The sequence below is a fragment of the Epithele typhae genome (genome assembly GCF_022376455.1).
Source record: "Epithele typhae strain CBS 203.58 chromosome Unknown BXZ73scaffold_56, whole genome shotgun sequence".
NCBI classification, from domain to species: domain Eukaryota; kingdom Fungi; phylum Basidiomycota; class Agaricomycetes; order Polyporales; family Epitheliaceae; genus Epithele; species Epithele typhae.
In genome coordinates, this window is record NW_025954247.1 from 176,718 (window position 1) to 194,627 (window position 17,910).

Here is a 17,910-nt window from a genome sequence, read left to right on the forward strand (position 1 = left end):
CCTACCGGGATCGTCGTCGTCAGATGGTCTCCTCGGCGTTCACATCTTCACAGTGACACAGACACAGTCGCACCGCAGTGACCTTGCACTACCCGAGCCACCGCTTCCCGACATGCACAAGGGATGCTGCAGGCTTACCTCCGGACTTACAGCGCTCCGCTTCGAAGAAGACGAGCGACACTTTTGCCACCCGGCGGTCGTGTCTACGAGCCCCACACTCGCTGGCACAGAAGATGCTGCATGCGGTGGATCTCGGCGGTTTCGCCGACCCCCCTTCTCAACTCGCAAGCTCCCGCCGCGTCACGGACCGCCCAATTTACCACAGCATCCCCGTGTGGTGCGTGTGGACACGCAGCTACGGTGAGTTTCGACTGCTCTCAAGGACGTGCGCTCTTGAGACAGGCTTCTGTGAGAGAGTGCGGTCGAGAGGAAAGATGCAATCCCTCTGCGGCCGTACGTACGAGGACTGTCCTGATGCGCACTGTGGAGGGGGGCCTGTGTGGCGTCATTAAGGCAACGTGCGCCGTGCCTGCTTTGTTGCGTCTCGGGATTGGGAGCAATCCATCATCCGTGATGCGCCATGCTCACCTCTTTCACTCTGTAGGCGCCGGCCCCACGAGGCCACCACGGCTCAGGACACTCGATCCGGAATCCGGTCCCCCTGCTTCAGGCCGGCGTCCAGCCTCTCCCCCACTTCTCGGGCAGCGGACGCAGAGGCCGCAGATAGCGTCTGGGAAGGCGTCTGTGGGCGTCCACCGTCTTGTTTCGTCTTATCACACGGCCTCATCCCCGCAGGCGATGGTTCCGGCTGCTACCGCGCCGATAGCGCCTGCACGTTTCGGTAACGACATCCTCCATTGGGCCATCAGCACCCTTTCGGCGCGGAAGACAGCCTTGGAGATCAAGGCCCGATCCAGGCGTCTCGCGGGTGCACCATCGCGCAAGTCCTCCTCTTGGGCCAAGGTCTAGCCGGCACGCGATGTGCGCTAGCCGACCGGCCTTCCCCACCTTATTATCCCGGATCCCACCCCGCTGTCCCTCGCCCCCCGCGCCCGCGCTGGTCTCGCCCACCGTTGATCATGCTCGTACTCCACCCCGACTCCCAGTGCGACGTCTGCCTCGAGAGCTATCATGGCCACCGAGAGCCCCTCGTCATCACCTGTGGACACATATTCTGCCAGAGGTGCGTCCCCGCTGTCGTCATGGCCCCTGGTGCGGTGCTGACCGTTCGCTCCGTCGCTCTGTGTCGCGTCGTGCCCCCGCCCCCCTCCTCCCGCGCGCCGCAGTTGTCTGGCCATGCTGCCTAGGCGTCTGTGCCCTCTATGCCGGGTGCCCTTCGACGTCGAGGACATCAGGAAGCTGCACGCCGATAAGACTGCGGTTCCCCCATCCCCACCCCTCGCGCCCGCCGACCTCGACCCCGACGCCAGCCAAGCTCGCCACCTCCAGACCGCGCTCACCGGCCTCATCCTCGAGGGCGCGTCTGGGATGGAGACTGCGGAGCTCATGAACTCGATCCGGAGTTGGTTGCTCACGCAGTCCCCAGACGAGGTGCGTGCTCACTCGCGTTTCCGCCCACGTTTGTCTGCGGGTGCCTGCGCGATCGGATTCTGATGACGTGTTCAGCACCGGGACCTGGTCGCGGCACATCGCCTGGTAGATCGTTATAGGGCCCTGCAGGACAAGGCCAAGACGGAGAAGCGCCACGCGACAGAGTTGGAGCAGGAGCTGAATGGACAGTTGGAGGAGCTCAGGGAAGAATTGGAAGGAGAACGCCAACACTTTGAGGAGGAGAGGGAACACTTCGAGGACGAGCGCCACAACTTTGAGGGCGAACGTCAGCGCTTGGAGGCAACGCTTCGTGAGGAACGTGAGCACGCGGCGGCCAAGTACGAAGAGTTGGAGCGGAAGAGCTTCGAAGATCGCGAGATTCTCGTGAACATCGAGGAAGAGCTGAAGAGCGACAAGGCACGTCTCGAGAAGGAGGTTGAGGAGTGGAGAGCGTGAGTGTCGTCTTCCTTGACATCTCAACATCTCACTGAAAACATTTGCCCCTCACAGTAAAGTAAGTCATGATCCGTTCATGCTGTTGATGATTTTTCCTGAACTTAACTGCGATAGCTCGAAGATGCTTCAAACGAGTGCCTCCGTCTCACCGACGAACTGCAGAAGGCGAAGCGCAGTCCTCGCCACAGTCCTCGTCATGTCCTGAGCGGCTCGAAGTCTGGCTCGTTCAAGGAGCGCCGGATGGACGTCACGGACGACGACGCTTTCCTCCTGTCCCCTGCGTCTGAGAGCCGAGAGGTCGAGTACCCTGACAAGTTCCACCCCCTCGGAGGAGAATCTGACGATGACGGCGTCGATGGCGACAAGTTTGGCACCCATCACTCGTCCGCGTCGCTCTCGATCCCCATCTCAGCCAAACTCGACTCCCGCCGGCCCCGCAGCAACTCGTCGCTGCTCACCCGTCCCGATCAGGATGCGATGTCGATTTCCGTCCCACGGAGCATACGCGATGTGCCCATGGCGGGCTGCTCGACTTCCCCGACCGCCGCTCCCATCCACCAGTACGGTCACCGTAGCGGTACAGAATTCGTCTCAGCCTCTGCCGGCCACGTCCAGGAGAACGCCCTTGGCCTCCGAGCCTCCCCTCCCACGTCCTCCACGCTCGACTCGCAGTTCAAGACGCAGCAGGAGCAGCGCGAGCAACGCGAACGTCTCGCCCAACTTCACGACGTCCTTCAGGATCCACAGTCGCACTCCCGCTGGCCTTCCCGGCAGTCGTCGCTCATCGAACGTCAACCACGTCCCCCTGTCCCGAGCGCGCTCTCCGCCACACGCACGCCTTCTCCGAACGGGTACGACTCGCCTACCCTCGACAAGGAGTCCTTCCTTCAGCCGCACAAGCACCAGCTCCTCGGGACAACCGTTCTGTCTTCTGCTAGCAGCGCTGCGGCAGAGCGCGAGCGGGCCCGCGCATCTTCCGGCGGCTTTCACGCTAGCCAATCGACGGCGAGCTCGACTTTTGCCACACCCATGCCCCCCAGCACGCCCTCTGCCACGCTGGTGTCTCAGGTGACAGCGACTCGCGATCGCGAGATGTCTTCGCCAGCATACGGCGTGTACGCCATGTCGGGATCACCGGCTCAGCCCCGCCCAATGCAGATGCGCCGCGACAGCACGGCGAGCGTCTCTGGAAGCTACCCGAAGAGCAACAGGATGACGACTACTGCGAACGCCCCGGTCCAGCAGTCGAACCTCGCTCGGACGCGCGGGTATGGCGACTCCTCTCGGGTTCAATAAGCGTGCCACGATGGCAGCGCTCGTCTCGGTCTTCATGTTCAAGTTTCCGAATACAGGTGCAGAGGCCGCATGTCCGCTCCGTGGACGCCAGCCACACCCACCTCGTGCGCTCTCTTTGCGGTCGCGCGCGAGTCAAAGTGTGCTAGCGGACGCTGCACGGGCATGAGGCCTTCCGTGCCTCGTGTACTCTTAACTTATCCGATTCGTGACCGCTCTCCGCGCTTCGCTGTTCATTTCCTCGGTTATCTGGTCTTCATCGCCATGTTATGTCGGACGCTGCGATCCTTCGTGCTGGCGTGAAGACCGGCGCGACGTCCCTCCCATACCTCCTTCCTCACTCCCGTTATAGCCTTATCGACATCGCTCGCGACGCCGAGGTATGAGCCAGCCCCCGATGTGTAACTATACGTGCATGCTCCCTCTCTCCCGCCTCCTTTCGGACTGGTCTCTGTTCGCCGCATTCGCCCGACGCATACACCCACACTCTACTTCCGCTGCATCCCCCAAATTCTCCGTGCATGCACTCAACGGATCCTCACCACGCGCGTTCTCGTAACATTCACGCCTCGCACTTGCATACGACTCGGACCCCTTGTACAGTACTTGTTTGTGTACGGCGCACCGTTCTCCGACCTCACGACACATGTACGCCCACGGCACCGGCTCCACCGCCTGCCGTTGTATGACCCACTGTACTCAATACGAGGCTATGTAGCCAGGCCCTGAATAATCGCATTAAGCCGCTTTGGCGGACACCCTCCGCTCGTTATGTATATGTAACAACCCTGCGTGCCTAGCGTTTCCGCGAGCTCGAGTCTGTTTGGTCACGGTTCCCGCAGCGAGGTGCCGTAGCTTCAGGCCCAGCCCACATCCACCGGTGCCTCCTCCGTGTGTGCGCGGCGGTACCGCCGCCAAACCCTGCTCGCGCGCGCGGTGGGCAAGGCCGGTGACCGAACCGTAAACCCGCTCCTTCTCTCCATTGAACGACACGGGGTGGACGCGCCTGCAACCCACCTCGAGGCGGCGCGCGCGGGGATTCGCTCACCGCAGCGGTGGAAGCTTTGCTCCGCGAACACTCGGGTGCGTCTCCGGACGTCCACCCGAGACGCCGCAGCGTGGTGTGGTTTTCGCAGACTATGCTTCGCCGCTCGCGCGCTTTCAATGGCGCCGCATCGCGGTGGCCTCTCGGTGGCGCAGGACGGGAGGGGTGTGTTCTCGTTCTTGAGTCAGAGCTTCTGTTTTATCAATGCTAACCAATGAACGCGCGCGAAGGTAATCGACTAGGAAGAGCGTGTCCAAGAAGGAGGGGAAGGAAGGTTGGAGTCCGATGTCGAGAATAGTTGCCCCTGGGATGCGCGGGGTACCTCAGGCATGGGCGAGAAAACCAAATAGAACACTAGGGGCGCCCTGGGGTTCTCGCCGGGCCAGGCCCAAAAAGCGGAGAACGGGTGGAAAAGGCCCCTAGAAGCCCAACGTGCGCGAGGCGAGAGACACGCGTCTTTCATTTCGTCCACCGTCGCACGCGGGAGCGGGAGCGGAGGCCGAGGGACTCGGGCAGCGGGGGAACAAAGAAGTGATCCGCGGCGGGTACGTCGGAGACGGGGCCGTAGTTTGGACTTCCACTACCCAAGAGCCCGAGCGTGAAGGCAGGCTACTGGCGCGCCTGGAATGTCGCGTGTTGCGGAGAACGGGGTGGACGGGTTGCGGTCCGCGAGTGTCACTACCGGGGCAATGTCCGATGGTCTTGAACGTGAGGTGAGTCGCGGCTTGTGAGAAGTTGGAAGGCGCATTTGAATGTGGAGTCTCGGGAAACTTCGGTTTAGAGCAGGTGTGAATAGGGTATGAGAACACAGAAGCTGCGACTTTGCTTAAACCAAGACGTTATGCGTACGTTCGGGGCGAAACTGACAAGAGAGCCGATGGTAGAGAACTTCTGGATTTTGTCAGTTGGTATTATTGCTGCACGGCCGGGAAGCAAGTAGGTGCACATAATGTCAAAAACGCAGTGTCAAAAACTGTACCTGAAAGGGACACGATTACTGAAGTAATACCGCTCGGCTGGTGTCAGATACACTTAAAATGGCGAATAGTCGTATAATGCCTGTCGATCCTGCGTGACTTGCCCACTAAAATCTTATTCAGTATGAATACATGGTGAGACAACTCCTGACTCCGAACAGCCCTCTGGATTGTACTCACCGTCTTCGCTCTAGTGTATCAATATATGCAAGTAAGCGAAAGTCCACTCCAGAGACTGCTTGAAGCTGAAGAATAATGTGGAAGTGTAAGCTGGTGTTCGAATTACTGTTCTTAATCGAGGGGCGTTGATACCCTCGACATTCCATAAAACGGATAGAACGACTTTCGCGCTCCTACGCCTGTCGAAAGAAACGCATTCCTACGGTGCACGACCAACGCGCCTCGAAAAACTCCTGAGCAACTCCGTGTGTGGGTGACTCCAAAAGACCACGCGAACATCCTGATTCTGCTCGGGCACATGGGTGAAATGTCGGAGGGCCTATGTATGGGTAGTGAATGCTCCTTAGTATTGATGGCCCCGAGGATCCTGCCTGTAACGTGGCAAAACCTCCGAATTCTCACCGGACCTACGTGGGACACGTAGTGCATACGTGATGTTGATCAACAGTGCCAGCGGTGGATGCTGTGCAAGAAGACGTATGAGCGGTTTCAAGCCCAGCAGGCAAATGAAGGTCCCTGTGTCGAGAACGGCCGTGCACTTGCATACGTTGTTGTGGGGACGTATTGTACGCTTGCGTAGAGTCGACAGCACATGGTATGGTCACGCTCACCATTAAATTGACCTTATAACGACCGTGATATAATATAATAAGATGCAACGCTCCTACGAGCGATTTTGATACAACGGCGCGTCGTACCAGGGCCTCTCGGTGTAGTGGGAGGGTATCCACATGGCCCATCTCTCTCCATGACGGCCATACTCCGAAAGTCCGTGTGTGCTGGAGATGCGAAGGTGGATCCGTTACTTGGTGAAGGCGCGGATGACCTTGGCAGAGATGTGGAGGAAAAATATGGAGGCAATGAAGGAAAGGGAGAGGACGAGGACGATGAAGGGGTCACTGCATGGCACATGAGCACAAGTTGAACACATGAGAACCTCGCAGGGGCCAGGCGAAGGGTTGGTACTCACACTCGAAGTCCTGGTGAATCGTCCGTGTACAGCTTGAGCATCGTGTTGGACGAGCCACCGGCGCCGGCTGCGCGCGTGGAGTTGGGCTTTGACACCTGCGAGCCAGTCGCTCTCCGCCTGAAGAGTACAAACATGAGCTATTGGAACTACGACCACAACAACATAGATTCTTGCGCACCGAATCTGGGCACCAGGGGGCTTTGCGACGGCACTGGGCTTGCCGGTAGAGCGGGCGGAGTCAGAGTCGGACTGAAAAGAACGTCTTCAATGAGAACGGCGTCGAAAGACATACACAGACGACAACGTACCATAGTGGAGGTGAGGGTGGAAGGGAGGACTGCTGGCAGCGGAGTGCTGCTTGCGCGTGAGCTCTCCTGTCCACGTGGAACCCGTGAGAGGGTCACTCCAACGTTACTTCCATCACTCGAGAGTTACAAGACGTGACGCTGACGTACATGGTAACGGCGGCGCGACGGTGCCGCGCCGCAGGCTTGCGCTCTCTCTTCATCTCTTCCTCTGTCCAGCACTCATTCCACCGTTTCACGATCTCCATATGTCTCTGGTGTGTGATTTTGACGCGCGATTGCTGCAGGTGCTTACACAACGACTCAGATTCACGCTCTTGTGGCCCGAGGGTCTTCCATCTTGGCCGAACACCAAGCTGGACAACGGGACTTCTCCCAAGGTATGCTCTTTCTAGTACTGCGGCCTTTGCAACCCTGAGCCATTGTGAACTTTTTCTAGCCACTCAAACCATCTTGTCGAAGATTCCCCCTAACAACAGCAAGCTCACTTATGTTTGGGAGCAGTACCTGTTCCATTACATCTCGGAGGGAGGGTTCACTTACCTTGTAATGGCCGACGATGCGGCAGGACGGTGCGTTATCTCCCGGTGTGGTTCTGCGCGCTTTTTTCGCGGTTTTGATTGTACGAACGTCCTTCCAGGCGAATGCCGTTCACGTTCCTCGCCGAGCTGCAGCAGAAGTTCACGTCACTCCCCTCTGCTTCATCATCTCTGTCCGACCCACCAGCATATTCTCAACAAGGTTCTTTCGGACCTGTTATCGCGCAGCTTATGACCCAGTACAACACCAACCCACCCACGGACGAGCTCACCCGCGCCCAGACTGAGCTTGCTCAAGTCAAAGATATTATGGTCCAAAATGTCGAACAAATATTGTCCCGCGGAGAGCGGATCGAACTTTTGGTTGATAAGACGGATACTATGGCGAGCCAGGCCACGGCGTTCAGGCGAGGCGCCAGAACCGTGCGTCGCAGTATGTGGTGGAAGAACACGCGCATCCTGGCGCTGAGCATAGTCGTGGGTGTGGTAAGCTCTTCCAATCATACACCCACCCATTCTTCGTATTGACCCAGGGTCCTGTCCAGGTGCTTCTGTGGATCATTATGGCGCAGTTTTGTGGTGCAGGTTTGAATCAGTGTGGCTCGAAGTAATCGAGCGATAGTGCCTCTGGATATATAGAGACTCTCACCCCCTGCCCGCTCGCTATCTCCTCTGTATGTTATCCCCCTCTATGGCGTCCGCCAACGATCTAGTGTTATGACCCTCCACGTGTATTCTACTTCGATCTTCACCTCGATCTGCCCCTCGATCTGCCCCGTCGCTTCACATGATAATGGCGAGGGCGCGCCACTACGCCCACGCAGCCCTCTCTTGGACTTCCACCTCTTCCTGCCGGCTCAGGTGTCCGCTACCGACGCTCTCCCGCCTCGATGCGCGGTCTGCCTTGTGCGGCGTTGTGCGCCGCTAAGCGGACACTCGTGATTCGGGCACGCGGGGTCGGACTTGGGAGCGGAGGCAGAACTGGAGCACCGCTCCTTCCGGAAATGGCTTCGGTGTTCGCTTGTTGTGATGGCTGGTCGACAATTGGGCGCGCACAATTTCCTCCACCTTGTCTCTCCCCGCCATCCACACTCTCCGCCCCGTGTCCTTGCGGCCGCTCAGGCTCGCGCAGGCCAGCGTGCAGCCATGCTCGTCGTTCACCCCTCCTCTCAATGCGATGTTTGCCTGGACGCCTATACTTGGGTCACACCCACCAAAACTCCACATGCTATCCAGTGCGGGCACGTCTTTTGCTATGAGTGAGCGTCGCCTCTCCTTGGTTTCCAGATATCTGCTGCTCCTGTGCTGATGCTGTGTGCGTCCGCCCTATGTTAACCAGTTGCCTGCGCACGGTCCATCCCAGCAACTGTCCTATGTGCCGCAAGGGATTCAACCCCGAGCGCATCAAGAAACTGCACGTCGACAAGGCCCCGGGTGAAGGTTCATCAAAGATGACGGAGGAAAACGAGTTGCTGAGGCGAGTGGGCTCGCTGTTCGCCGAAGACACGGACGAGGAGGACGTGAACGCGCTCGTCGAAGAAGTTACGGTCTGGTTGGCTCGCAACTCCGGCTCCATGGTGAGTCGTGCCATCTCTGTGTTATTGCACAGGGCGGTCCCGTGAACCTTCGCTCGGGACGCCGTTCTAACGGTGTCTCCGTCTCTTCCCCGCTAGCACCAACCCCTGCGCCACGCCATCACCGCCTTGCACCAGTATAAGGCGCTGCAAGCTCAGAGGATCATGGATTCCGAAAAGATCGAGGTTCTTCGTGCGACCCACGAACGGCACGCTCATGTCAAGCAAAAAGACCTCGACATCGCTATGGTGGTGGAAAGGAACATATTGCTCGAACAAGACAGGCTCCGAGCTGAGTGCGATGCGTGAGTGTCATGGTTACATCATCTGCAATATACACCTGGCTGATTCATCTTTTGCGTCTAGTAAGGTGACTCTATGCCTTAAAAAGAGTTTTGTCGTGTGATTGCTGATACCCTCGCTCTCTACCACAGGTCACCCAAATGCAAGTGGAACTGAACGCCATGCGCACAGAGAACCGTCGCATCCGAGCAGAGCTAGATCGTTACACAAGCTCTCCCAATAATCTCCCACGTCCACCGGAGATTATCCCGCTCGTGGCTAGCATTCCGAGGGAACAAGTTACCAGTTCTACGCGTTCTTCACAAGTAGCCGTTGTGTCACTCGGCAGAGGACCAGCCCCGGCTCCCACAACAGTCACCGCTCCCACCTCGCAATCACGTAGCAGCTCAGGTAGCTCATCGGGGAGCTCTGGTAGTTCACGATCGCGGGGAGCATCCGTCCATTTTGTGGGTGACCCCATTCCACATGAGTCATCCAGGAACAGGTCGAACGCGGATCCAGCCGAGCCCCGCCCAGACAAGCCACAGAGGCATCTCATCGTCCCTGGTGCACCTCCTTCTCGCAAGGTCATCCCCCCTCGGCCCGAAGGCGACGAAGGCACACCAAGGCCTCCAGCATCGACCTTCCCCAATATCGTCACAAATGCTCCTGCAGACCAGTTTTGGCCGCCTCACCTCCTGCAGTATGCTCCTCACCCCGACTCCCCGTGCGTGTGGGTTGGCAACCAAGACGCACCACACGAAATCCTGCCGAACGAGGTCCCCCACCACGAGTTCTTGAAACAGCAAGCCGCTCGGTCCACTGTTCCTAGTGATGCCACTGCCGTAAACCTTCCTCCTGTCATCCCTCCGGTTCCCCCGTCTATGCTTCCTGCTCCTTCCGGTGCAACGTTCGCTCGTGTGGCTTCCGATACCGGCTCCATCCGTCGGGTCTCCCCTGCCGACCCTCCCCCGACCGGAAGGCCCCCCATGGCATGGCGTCCCGGCCCTGCTCATCAAGAAGGCTTTGTCCCCGCCTTCATCCCAGGCACAGGCGAAACATGGATTCCACTAGAGCAAGCAAACAAACTCCCTGTCCGCGCAAGAGGGACGGTCAGTCAGCATGCGTACGCCGTTGCAAAGGAGCCGTCGGAAGTCGACGACGAGTGGCGACAACGTCGCAACGGTGCTTCACCCGGACCGAACCCGTTGATGCTCACGGACGTTCCTGTCGCCGGACCCAGCGCGAGTACTGTTCACCGCGGTCAGTATGACGGGCTCCCGGGCTCCTCTATGACGGGCTCCACGCTCTTCCGCAATGTGCCTGTGGCCTCGGACCGCACGATCATTCAAAGTACCTCGACCGCCCCAGACACGCACTCACGCCCGATCGCTCGACGAAACTCCACCCGTTCCCAAATCCATGGCCCTCTGGCACTCGAGTTATCCGCCCTTCCCGAGCCCCGTGAATCTCCGCCTGCCCCTCCATCCGGTAGTATGGGTGTGCAGCCCTCACCAGCGATGTCGTGGGGCACAGTGCCGAGCAACCCAACGAGGAACTCCAGCCTGGCCAACCTCAACCTCCAAGGCCTCCCAGATCCAGATCCTTTCCCCCGTCCAATCGACTCTGCGGAACAATTCCCTGTCGGGGAGCACCTCGGAGGCCCCATCGTCCTCATTCCTGGCGTCACTCCCTATCACACCGACGCTTTCCTCCTTCCCGGCGGTAATATGTCCGTCTCTGGCCATTCTGATTCGTCTCACGGTGGAGGGCTGGGGATCGGGCTCAGTGCAAGCGCTGGTAGTTCTGGAGTCATCACAAGCTTGCGCGATCTAGAGGAGGTCAACCGCTCTCTCCAGCAACTTTCGGCCGCGCAAGCTAGGGAAGAACAGGAGGATGCTCACAGCCTGTCGTCCCGGAGCTCTCGATCCAGCCGCCACTCGCGACAGGTGTCGTTCAGTGAGGTTGAAGACATGGATAGCCCGATTGTCCCGCGCATTGGCATTCCGATCTACAGCTTTGCCCCCGCAAGTGCGCACGCGAGCCAGCGTGCCTCCAACGACCCTTCCCCGCCGGATCCGTCCCCACCTGTCCCGTCACCGCCGCGCAGCCGCGCCTCCAATCGTCACGGCGAGAGCGTGTCCGGCATCTCCAGCAACCACAATTCGTACAACAATGTCTCCCATCGCCCCTCTGAATCAACACGCCGTCGCTCTCGAAGAGGCTCCTTGGCCCTTCTCAGCACCTTCCCTACCGACCCATCGCCGTCGTGGAATCCCGCACCCCTAGATATCTCCATATCCACATCTTCCCAGGGGCCGTATAGGTCGGCCGCACCTTCGCAGAAGAGCCAGGATTCGATCCCCCGCGCTTTCGGCTCCTCGCTCGAAATCCCCAGCCTCCCTAACGCCATCCCTGGGAGCATGAGCTCCCTGCTCCTCAACTTTGGACCAGAGAACAACACTTCCGCAGTTGACGCAGACGGCGAGGAGGCCGCTGGGATTCACGCGCCTCGGCCAGTCAGTGGGCGACGCTCCAGCTTCTTCGGCAATGCTTGGGGCGCCAGAAGTTCTCGGTGATGATCTATCCATGCCCCATCTCCATCCGTCCCCATCCTATCTTCTGTTTAACTTCCTGGATGTTTCGCATCCGGTTCGGCATCTTCGCATCTTCATACCCCGCCCTCTTGCACACGAACCATCAGGGCCGATTGAAAATGTCCTCATGGACTCCCATTTACTACACTATGTTATCCTGCTATTTTGGTCTCGTCTTCGTCTTTTCCTCCGTTGATGTACTCTCTCATATCTATTCCTTTTTTACGCCTACTTATTTGTTCGGTGTTGTACTCTCTCTGCTTGCTCGCTGTCCCCTCTGGCTCTCCCTCCCCTGTCGCGTACTGTTAGTTAGAACCCGATCCTCGCCGTTGTCGTTCCGTCGTGCCTAATCTACCTCGCTCTCCCCACCCTCGTCTCTCTTGCCGTCATCGTCCCGTTTCATCCACCTGTAGCCGCTGTCCGTCGTCCGTCGCCGTTGTTGTAATGCCTGTAATGTCCCCTCCGTCCGGCTCGTCCCCGTGGCCGCTTAAGAGTACGTTATCCCCGACATGTGTTGTCCCCCATCGCATGCTACACGCCCCGCCCTCGCGCATAATGACTAGTACTGCGGTCTCATGACCGCCCTTACGATACTTCACGACCTTCACGCTGTTTACGTATACCAGCGCGTTGCGCTTACATCCGAAAACATGACATTATCCAACCTTGGTGCGAGTCCTGGTGGTCTACCGATCAACGTCAACAGTTGCTCGTGCTACATCGGTCCAGGCGATCCCGTGTGAATCGTACATTCGTTTCTTGCTTCGTGCCCTTCACATTCTACAGCTATTGGGAAGACTGCACGTTCTCCAACACGTTTTCCTCCGACTGTTTCTTCGCGAGGAAGGGCCGTGGAGGCACTGCCGACACAACAATCCCGTTCACCCTTCGTGGGCCCGCACTGGTGGGCGCCGCTGCTGTGGACGACAAAGCGGAGAGGTGGATGAAGCTTTGGGCGGCCATGCGGTCGCGGAGGGACTCGCGCGCGTTGAACGTCACGAGGACGGCGTTCAGCAGCACTGTCCGCACGGTCAGGTGGTGCAGTGCGTGTGCAAGTGGCGGCGGGAAGCTCACGCTTGGGCAGGATCCAGTAGATGGCGATGTTGATGAAGGTCGAGGGAGAGGCCACGTACTTGAAGGGAGAGAAGATTACTGATGTCAGTGCGAGCCGAGATGCTTTCTGGAGCCAGATATTCTACTCACCGCGATAAGACAGGCAATGGCGCAGACACTGAGAGAAATCGTGGAGAGGTTAGACGTGCCCGAGTGATGATTAGAGTAGGCACCGACGCGTCAAGGCCGCCCGTGCCGATGGCGTAGATCATGAGTGTTCGGACGATGCTGTCCATCCTGGAGAAAACAGTGCTGAGAACGACACATGCAATCTGGAACTATTCGTGGCACTTACTTTCTGTTTACCGTCCGACGTGTGGATAACAAGTAGCAGAGGACTGTCGCGAAGAAGGTGTCCGCGAAGGCCAGCGCCGCAAGACCCGCACATCCCAGCCACTGAAGACACAATCTTTCATTCGCGTGCTTCACCGACGGAGGATAGTGGTAGGACCATACCTCGAGCCTCTCCAGTTCGACATAGTTCTTCGACTGCACACTGAGAGAAATGACCATCAGTAGTATATGATCGTTGGTGCAGCTCACTCACCTTTTGATGCCGTATGCTGGAGATAATACATGATCAGTGCCATCGCGTCACGGCGCATCTGCGGGAGCCGACGTACCCAGGCCAAACCCTGTAGCAGCACGATGAGCATTTAGCCCTCACATGACTTCCGAGGTACACACGCACCGATAGCAATCAAAGACACTACTATCTGCAGAGAATGTAGCATCAGATTGGCGAGATCAGTGCGATCATGAGAAGGTAAGCCGCATACGCAGATCATGAGGAGCACGAGATTCCTGTTTGATACTGCAGGAGATATCAGTCAGAGGTCTGGTGGCGTGAATCAGAGGGGCAACATACGCCTCCAGATCCTATACATGAACAGGCTGCCAGCCGTTGGAGCACGATGATAGCAGTGTGAGAGTGTGACTAAATATCAAGCACAGAACTCACCTTCTGATAATGGCGTCATTGACACACTGAGAGCAGGGGTATCGATTCAGCGGATGTTTGCGCGTACACAGCAGAAGCTGTTGCGTGACACTGGAGGACGCACCGAAGGAAACAGGAGCGCCTGCGTTTTCAAAACCCATATCAGATAGACGTCAAGCGAACACGACAGCTTAAAGTCAAGAAATAACGAACTGTGGTGCTCCTGTCACTCGGTCAGCATAAAATCGAAGGCCAGAAGCTCGGCACTGACCATACAAGCCTCGTAGCCACAATCGGGTCGCCGAAATAGACGATAGTGTAAGTGTACACCGCGTGACGGACCAAAATCGTCAAAAGCGTGTCCAGAACCCTAAGAGGATGTATGAAGTTAGTAAGCAGATATGCACGGTTCCACTTCAAAGTGACCATACCACAGGATACTGATCTGTGCGAAAATCCAATCATTTGAACCGGATAGACGGTGTCGAGCACTTACCAAGATCCTGAACACAGCTGGGTCGTTCGAATTCCGACGGAAGTATGTTGCCGTTTGAACCGTCGTAATACCATAAAAGCTGGTAAAGAGTTGGATATCAGTCGCATGGATAGGTCTTTTCTCTCGACCCTTGGCAACATACATCGCAGAAATGATCGAGCCTAGCAATCCGATGCACTGTCAGAATACACGCAGGCGGGAAAAGCGGTTTGCATACTGATGTAGGCTGCCCCAAGTGTGTTGTGAATGGTGACTGTAACCATGACTGACGCAGAGAAGGGAGGCGGGAGGTTCTTGCGAGGTCTCGAAGAGCCGAGCCGGATTTATATATCTGTACCATTCCACAGAACTTGGTATATCTGCATCATTCAATATTCAGTACCGTACTAACGGCCAACTTGGCTAGGACGCATCCTGTCGTCTGCCGCTGATGGCTCCACCGCCGGCGCCGTGGGGGCTAGAACTCAGTGTTGAGAAGGTGGAGCGAGTCGTTGACCCTCAAACCTAGATCTCACATCTCCGGATGCGACGGAACGCGTTCTTGCGGGGATGCACATGGAGTCCTACACGTCACCACATACTTCCAGAAGTACTATGAAGAGTTGCAACTTCATGAACGAGGAGGCGAACTTCGGAGTGGTCGACGTGGTATTGTCAACGCGTTGCGCGATTGAGGTGTCTGGAAAGCCCTAAACGCATGCATGGCTAGCCGCCGTGCGACAGCTTTGACCTCCCTGCGACGAGGAATGCATCCGAGAGTTTGAGCTAGAGAACTCGATCCTGAGTCACTGGAACGAACCACGCACTAGCTGGCGCTCCGATCGAAATGCCCGTTGCTCAGAAGTGGTGGATAAAGTGACTTCTTTAGATGCCAGATTGAATGAGCTACCTTGAGACGCCGATGTAAGGTTATCCAGATAGAAAGGCGGACGGACAAACCTTCCGGATGTTGTCCATATTGTACCCTCCACCAACGTCTGACCGCCTCGTGGTGGTCTATTTGGAGTGTTCCCTAGTCAGTCGGTGAAATAAAACACTGGTCATATTAGTACATCGATGTATGCTGCAGTTTTGTGAACTGCTTGTCATGAGCATCATCTCTGAAAAGGTGGTTAAATGCAAGTGGAATGGATGGTGTGTACGTGTTCGCCAGATGGGGGCGCCGTTGGTTCAGCAGTTCGACGATGTATGAGACCGGAACGGGATCCCGTGCAGCATTCGCCGATGCGTTGGTTTGAGACGTCGGGCCGACCGCGAGGAGGTACCCTGGTTCGCCCGCGAACTGGACGAAAAGATAGCGACGTAGCCGCCCGTTGACTGTGGGCCACGATCGGTGTCTCGCGCAATCTAATCTTATCAGCTCATGCTTCATCGTAGGAGTCGAGGATCAACTCTCTCTCCCCCGGCCAAAAATCGATTTCGTGAGTAAAGAGCATTCCAGCGTCATTGTACTACCAACTTCGTCGATTACACACAACATACAAATGAACAAGTCCGCAAGATAACACGCCGAAGGTATGTTATCCCGAATGATACTCCCAACACGGTACCGAGTGCCGGATCCGGTCGGCGTTCTTGAGTGAGATAACCATTCTGCAGCGTCCGGGCATGACCACCACCAGGACAAGCCCGATCTTAACGCGCCGTCTTCGACGTCAAAAGCTCGATAGCTTCGAACGACCGAGGGGCCTTAGCCCCGCGCCTGGCTTGCGGCGGGGACCCGGGAGGAGACGGGCCGTCGGTGGAAGATAGGGCGATGTACAAGCGCGGGGTCGGGTAGCCCTCGCCGTCCTCGGCGCCGTGGGCTCCGGACTCGAGGTCGATGTTGATGGTGCTGGAGGCAACGGTCTTCGGGGCGGGTCGCTCAATGCGCTGACCCTGGGCTCTCGCCAGCTTCTCTTTGCTGAGAGCGTGCCGTGGGGGCGGTCAGACGAGGAGACTCCGCGGGAGCACGGAGGGACGTACCGGAACTGGCGGCGGTTGGCGACGACGCGCCCTTTGACGCGGTCCATCCGGCGGTTGACCCACCACACTGCGACGAAGGTGATGATGATGGTGATCGCTAGGACGACGTACTTGATCGCCTGGCCTAGGGGACTTCTCTCTGTGAAACGCGCGAGTCAGACTCTAGGAAAAGCCATCGACGAACGCTATCACTCACTGCCATCTGCATCGTCAGAACCGATGTATACCGCGGCGAATTGCTTGGGAAGGGACACCAAGGCGGAAACGAAAAACACCCATAAACTCATGCCGCACGTGGCAAAAACGGTCGTGGTGACTGGGTAAGGGCGGTCGTCAGCTTTTTGAAGTGCGCGCGAGAGGGGAGTGGCGTACAATGGCTCGGGATGGCACTAAAGCGCATGACAATCGGCACTAAATGGCCACCTTCGCGCACAACCTGCGCCATTAAGGCATATTGAAGTTGGTCGCGCTCCCAGTTTTTCCCACGTTGAGTACAGTAGTACTTGAAAACCCTTAAAGCTGGTCAGGAGAGAGTATGTATTGGGTGCGGTCAAAACCCACTCACAGGTAATTGACGACTTCCCCCAACAGGGTCCCGGCACTGACAATGCCGAAGCCAATCCAGGGGCCGTAAATCTCACCACAAAGAAGATTGACTAGCTCGTGTCCAATGAGCTGGTCCAGACAACAGATTTGAGTTTGGGAATCGATAGGAGCGTAGTGATGCTTACCGGCGGGAACGAAAGAATGAGCAGCACAGCGATGGGAATGAGCCAGCCAGCAGGAAGGCTGTCCACCAGGCCCAGTCATCAGTGTTTTGGAGCATCGAGGGTATGCAGAAGCCACGCACTGCTTAATCCACTCTGTAAAGGGTTCCAGTACTTCTGATATGCGGCTCTTGAACCCCAAGAACAGCGCGAAGACGGTGATGAACGTGATCGTAGCGATGAGCGCGACTGCAAAGGTGTCGGACGCCGATAAGCAACCACCCAGGCGTGCGTCCAGAGGCTGACACTTACAGAGCCTCCGCGGGTTCTTGTACGTCCGCCAGTTGAGAATAACCCCCCAGTCGCACATACGTGCCTTGTGCCTGAGTATATGCACTTCGGAAGGCGTTGGGCTGGGCGTCCGCACCACCTCGCGCTCGTCGATGTCAACAAACTTCGCCTTGAGAGGGTTCGCCTTCGTCGATGGCCCTGAATATTGAGGCATCGGCGCCGCAATGGGCACGGATGTCAGGGCCGTTTCGGCATCCGAAGGTGCACGACGGCTGAACTCCCGTAGCTTCCCTGAGTGTGGCATTGAGTCGGAGGCAAGTTCGTGAGAAGACGCGACAACGTCCAAGCTGTGGGAGTCGTTCGTGGGGTAGGCAAATACTGCTCCGATGGTGCGACTAGATGGTGTCCATTATTGTGTATAATGGAAGGAAGCGGAGAAACACAACTTACATCTGGATAGGCATGGGGTACAAAAGTGGAGAAGATATCTGCTGTGAGCGCACGACTTGGCGACCAACTGAAGGAGACATACGCACTGAAGGAGATGTACGCAAAGAAGGAGGTAAACGCACAGAAGAACTTGAGTGAGTCTGGGGCCTCCACGGGGAGTGGTGTGTTCTACTTCGATC

General features: G+C 57.4%; 7 protein-coding genes across 7 annotated transcripts; 4 read left to right on the forward strand and 3 right to left on the reverse strand.

The window, feature by feature from the left end:
• Positions 1-1,079: 1,079 nt before the first annotated feature.
• BXZ73DRAFT_52374 (uncharacterized protein) lies at positions 1,080-1,614 on the forward strand (the record flags this gene model as incomplete). Its single annotated transcript, XM_048020803.1, has 2 exons — positions 1,080-1,183; positions 1,287-1,614. 2 exons carry the CDS (start codon positions 1,080-1,082, stop codon positions 1,612-1,614), a joined length of 432 nt encoding a protein of 143 aa, XP_047874364.1.
• A 4,690-nt stretch (positions 1,615-6,304) lies between these two features.
• Positions 6,305-6,783, reverse strand: BXZ73DRAFT_92025 (Pre protein translocase Sec Sec61-beta subunit; the record flags this gene model as incomplete). Its single annotated transcript, XM_048026214.1, has 4 exons — positions 6,305-6,401; positions 6,473-6,589; positions 6,651-6,721; positions 6,781-6,783. 4 exons carry the CDS (start codon positions 6,781-6,783, stop codon positions 6,305-6,307), a joined length of 288 nt encoding a protein of 95 aa, XP_047874365.1.
• A 242-nt stretch (positions 6,784-7,025) lies between these two features.
• Positions 7,026-7,927, forward strand: BXZ73DRAFT_104831 (VAMP/synaptobrevin-like protein; the record flags this gene model as incomplete). The annotated part of the gene is made up of 5 exons (XM_048016030.1): positions 7,026-7,034; positions 7,085-7,157; positions 7,217-7,349; positions 7,418-7,802; positions 7,862-7,927. 5 exons carry the CDS (start codon positions 7,026-7,028, stop codon positions 7,925-7,927), a joined length of 666 nt encoding a protein of 221 aa, XP_047874366.1.
• A 535-nt stretch (positions 7,928-8,462) lies between these two features.
• On the forward strand, positions 8,463-8,938 carry BXZ73DRAFT_52337 (uncharacterized protein; the record flags this gene model as incomplete). The annotated part of the gene is made up of 2 exons (XM_048020795.1): positions 8,463-8,575; positions 8,656-8,938. 2 exons carry the CDS (start codon positions 8,463-8,465, stop codon positions 8,936-8,938), a joined length of 396 nt encoding a protein of 131 aa, XP_047874367.1.
• Positions 8,939-10,056: 1,118 nt separating this feature from the next.
• On the forward strand, positions 10,057-11,751 carry BXZ73DRAFT_52377 (uncharacterized protein; the record flags this gene model as incomplete). Its single annotated transcript, XM_048020805.1, has 1 exon — positions 10,057-11,751. One exon carries the CDS (start codon positions 10,057-10,059, stop codon positions 11,749-11,751), a length of 1,695 nt encoding a protein of 564 aa, XP_047874368.1.
• An 804-nt stretch (positions 11,752-12,555) lies between these two features.
• On the reverse strand, positions 12,556-14,581 carry BXZ73DRAFT_104833 (uncharacterized protein; the record flags this gene model as incomplete). Its single annotated transcript, XM_048016031.1, has 19 exons — positions 12,556-12,788; positions 12,844-12,901; positions 12,973-13,000; positions 13,060-13,119; positions 13,178-13,278; positions 13,339-13,378; positions 13,430-13,445; positions 13,506-13,517; positions 13,574-13,598; positions 13,662-13,696; positions 13,751-13,776; positions 13,844-13,869; positions 13,947-13,964; positions 14,036-14,045; positions 14,094-14,192; positions 14,254-14,267; positions 14,319-14,397; positions 14,461-14,479; positions 14,536-14,581. The coding sequence occupies 19 exons, from the start codon at positions 14,579-14,581 to the stop codon at positions 12,556-12,558; spliced, it is 945 nt and encodes a 314-aa protein (XP_047874369.1).
• Positions 14,582-15,973: 1,392 nt separating this feature from the next.
• BXZ73DRAFT_52388 (snare associated Golgi protein-domain-containing protein) lies at positions 15,974-17,495 on the reverse strand (the record flags this gene model as incomplete). The annotated part of the gene is made up of 7 exons (XM_048020807.1): positions 15,974-16,415; positions 16,476-16,599; positions 16,656-16,795; positions 16,849-16,958; positions 17,015-17,072; positions 17,134-17,239; positions 17,303-17,495. 7 exons carry the CDS (start codon positions 17,493-17,495, stop codon positions 15,974-15,976), a joined length of 1,173 nt encoding a protein of 390 aa, XP_047874370.1.
• Between the last annotated feature and the right edge of the window lie 415 nt (positions 17,496-17,910).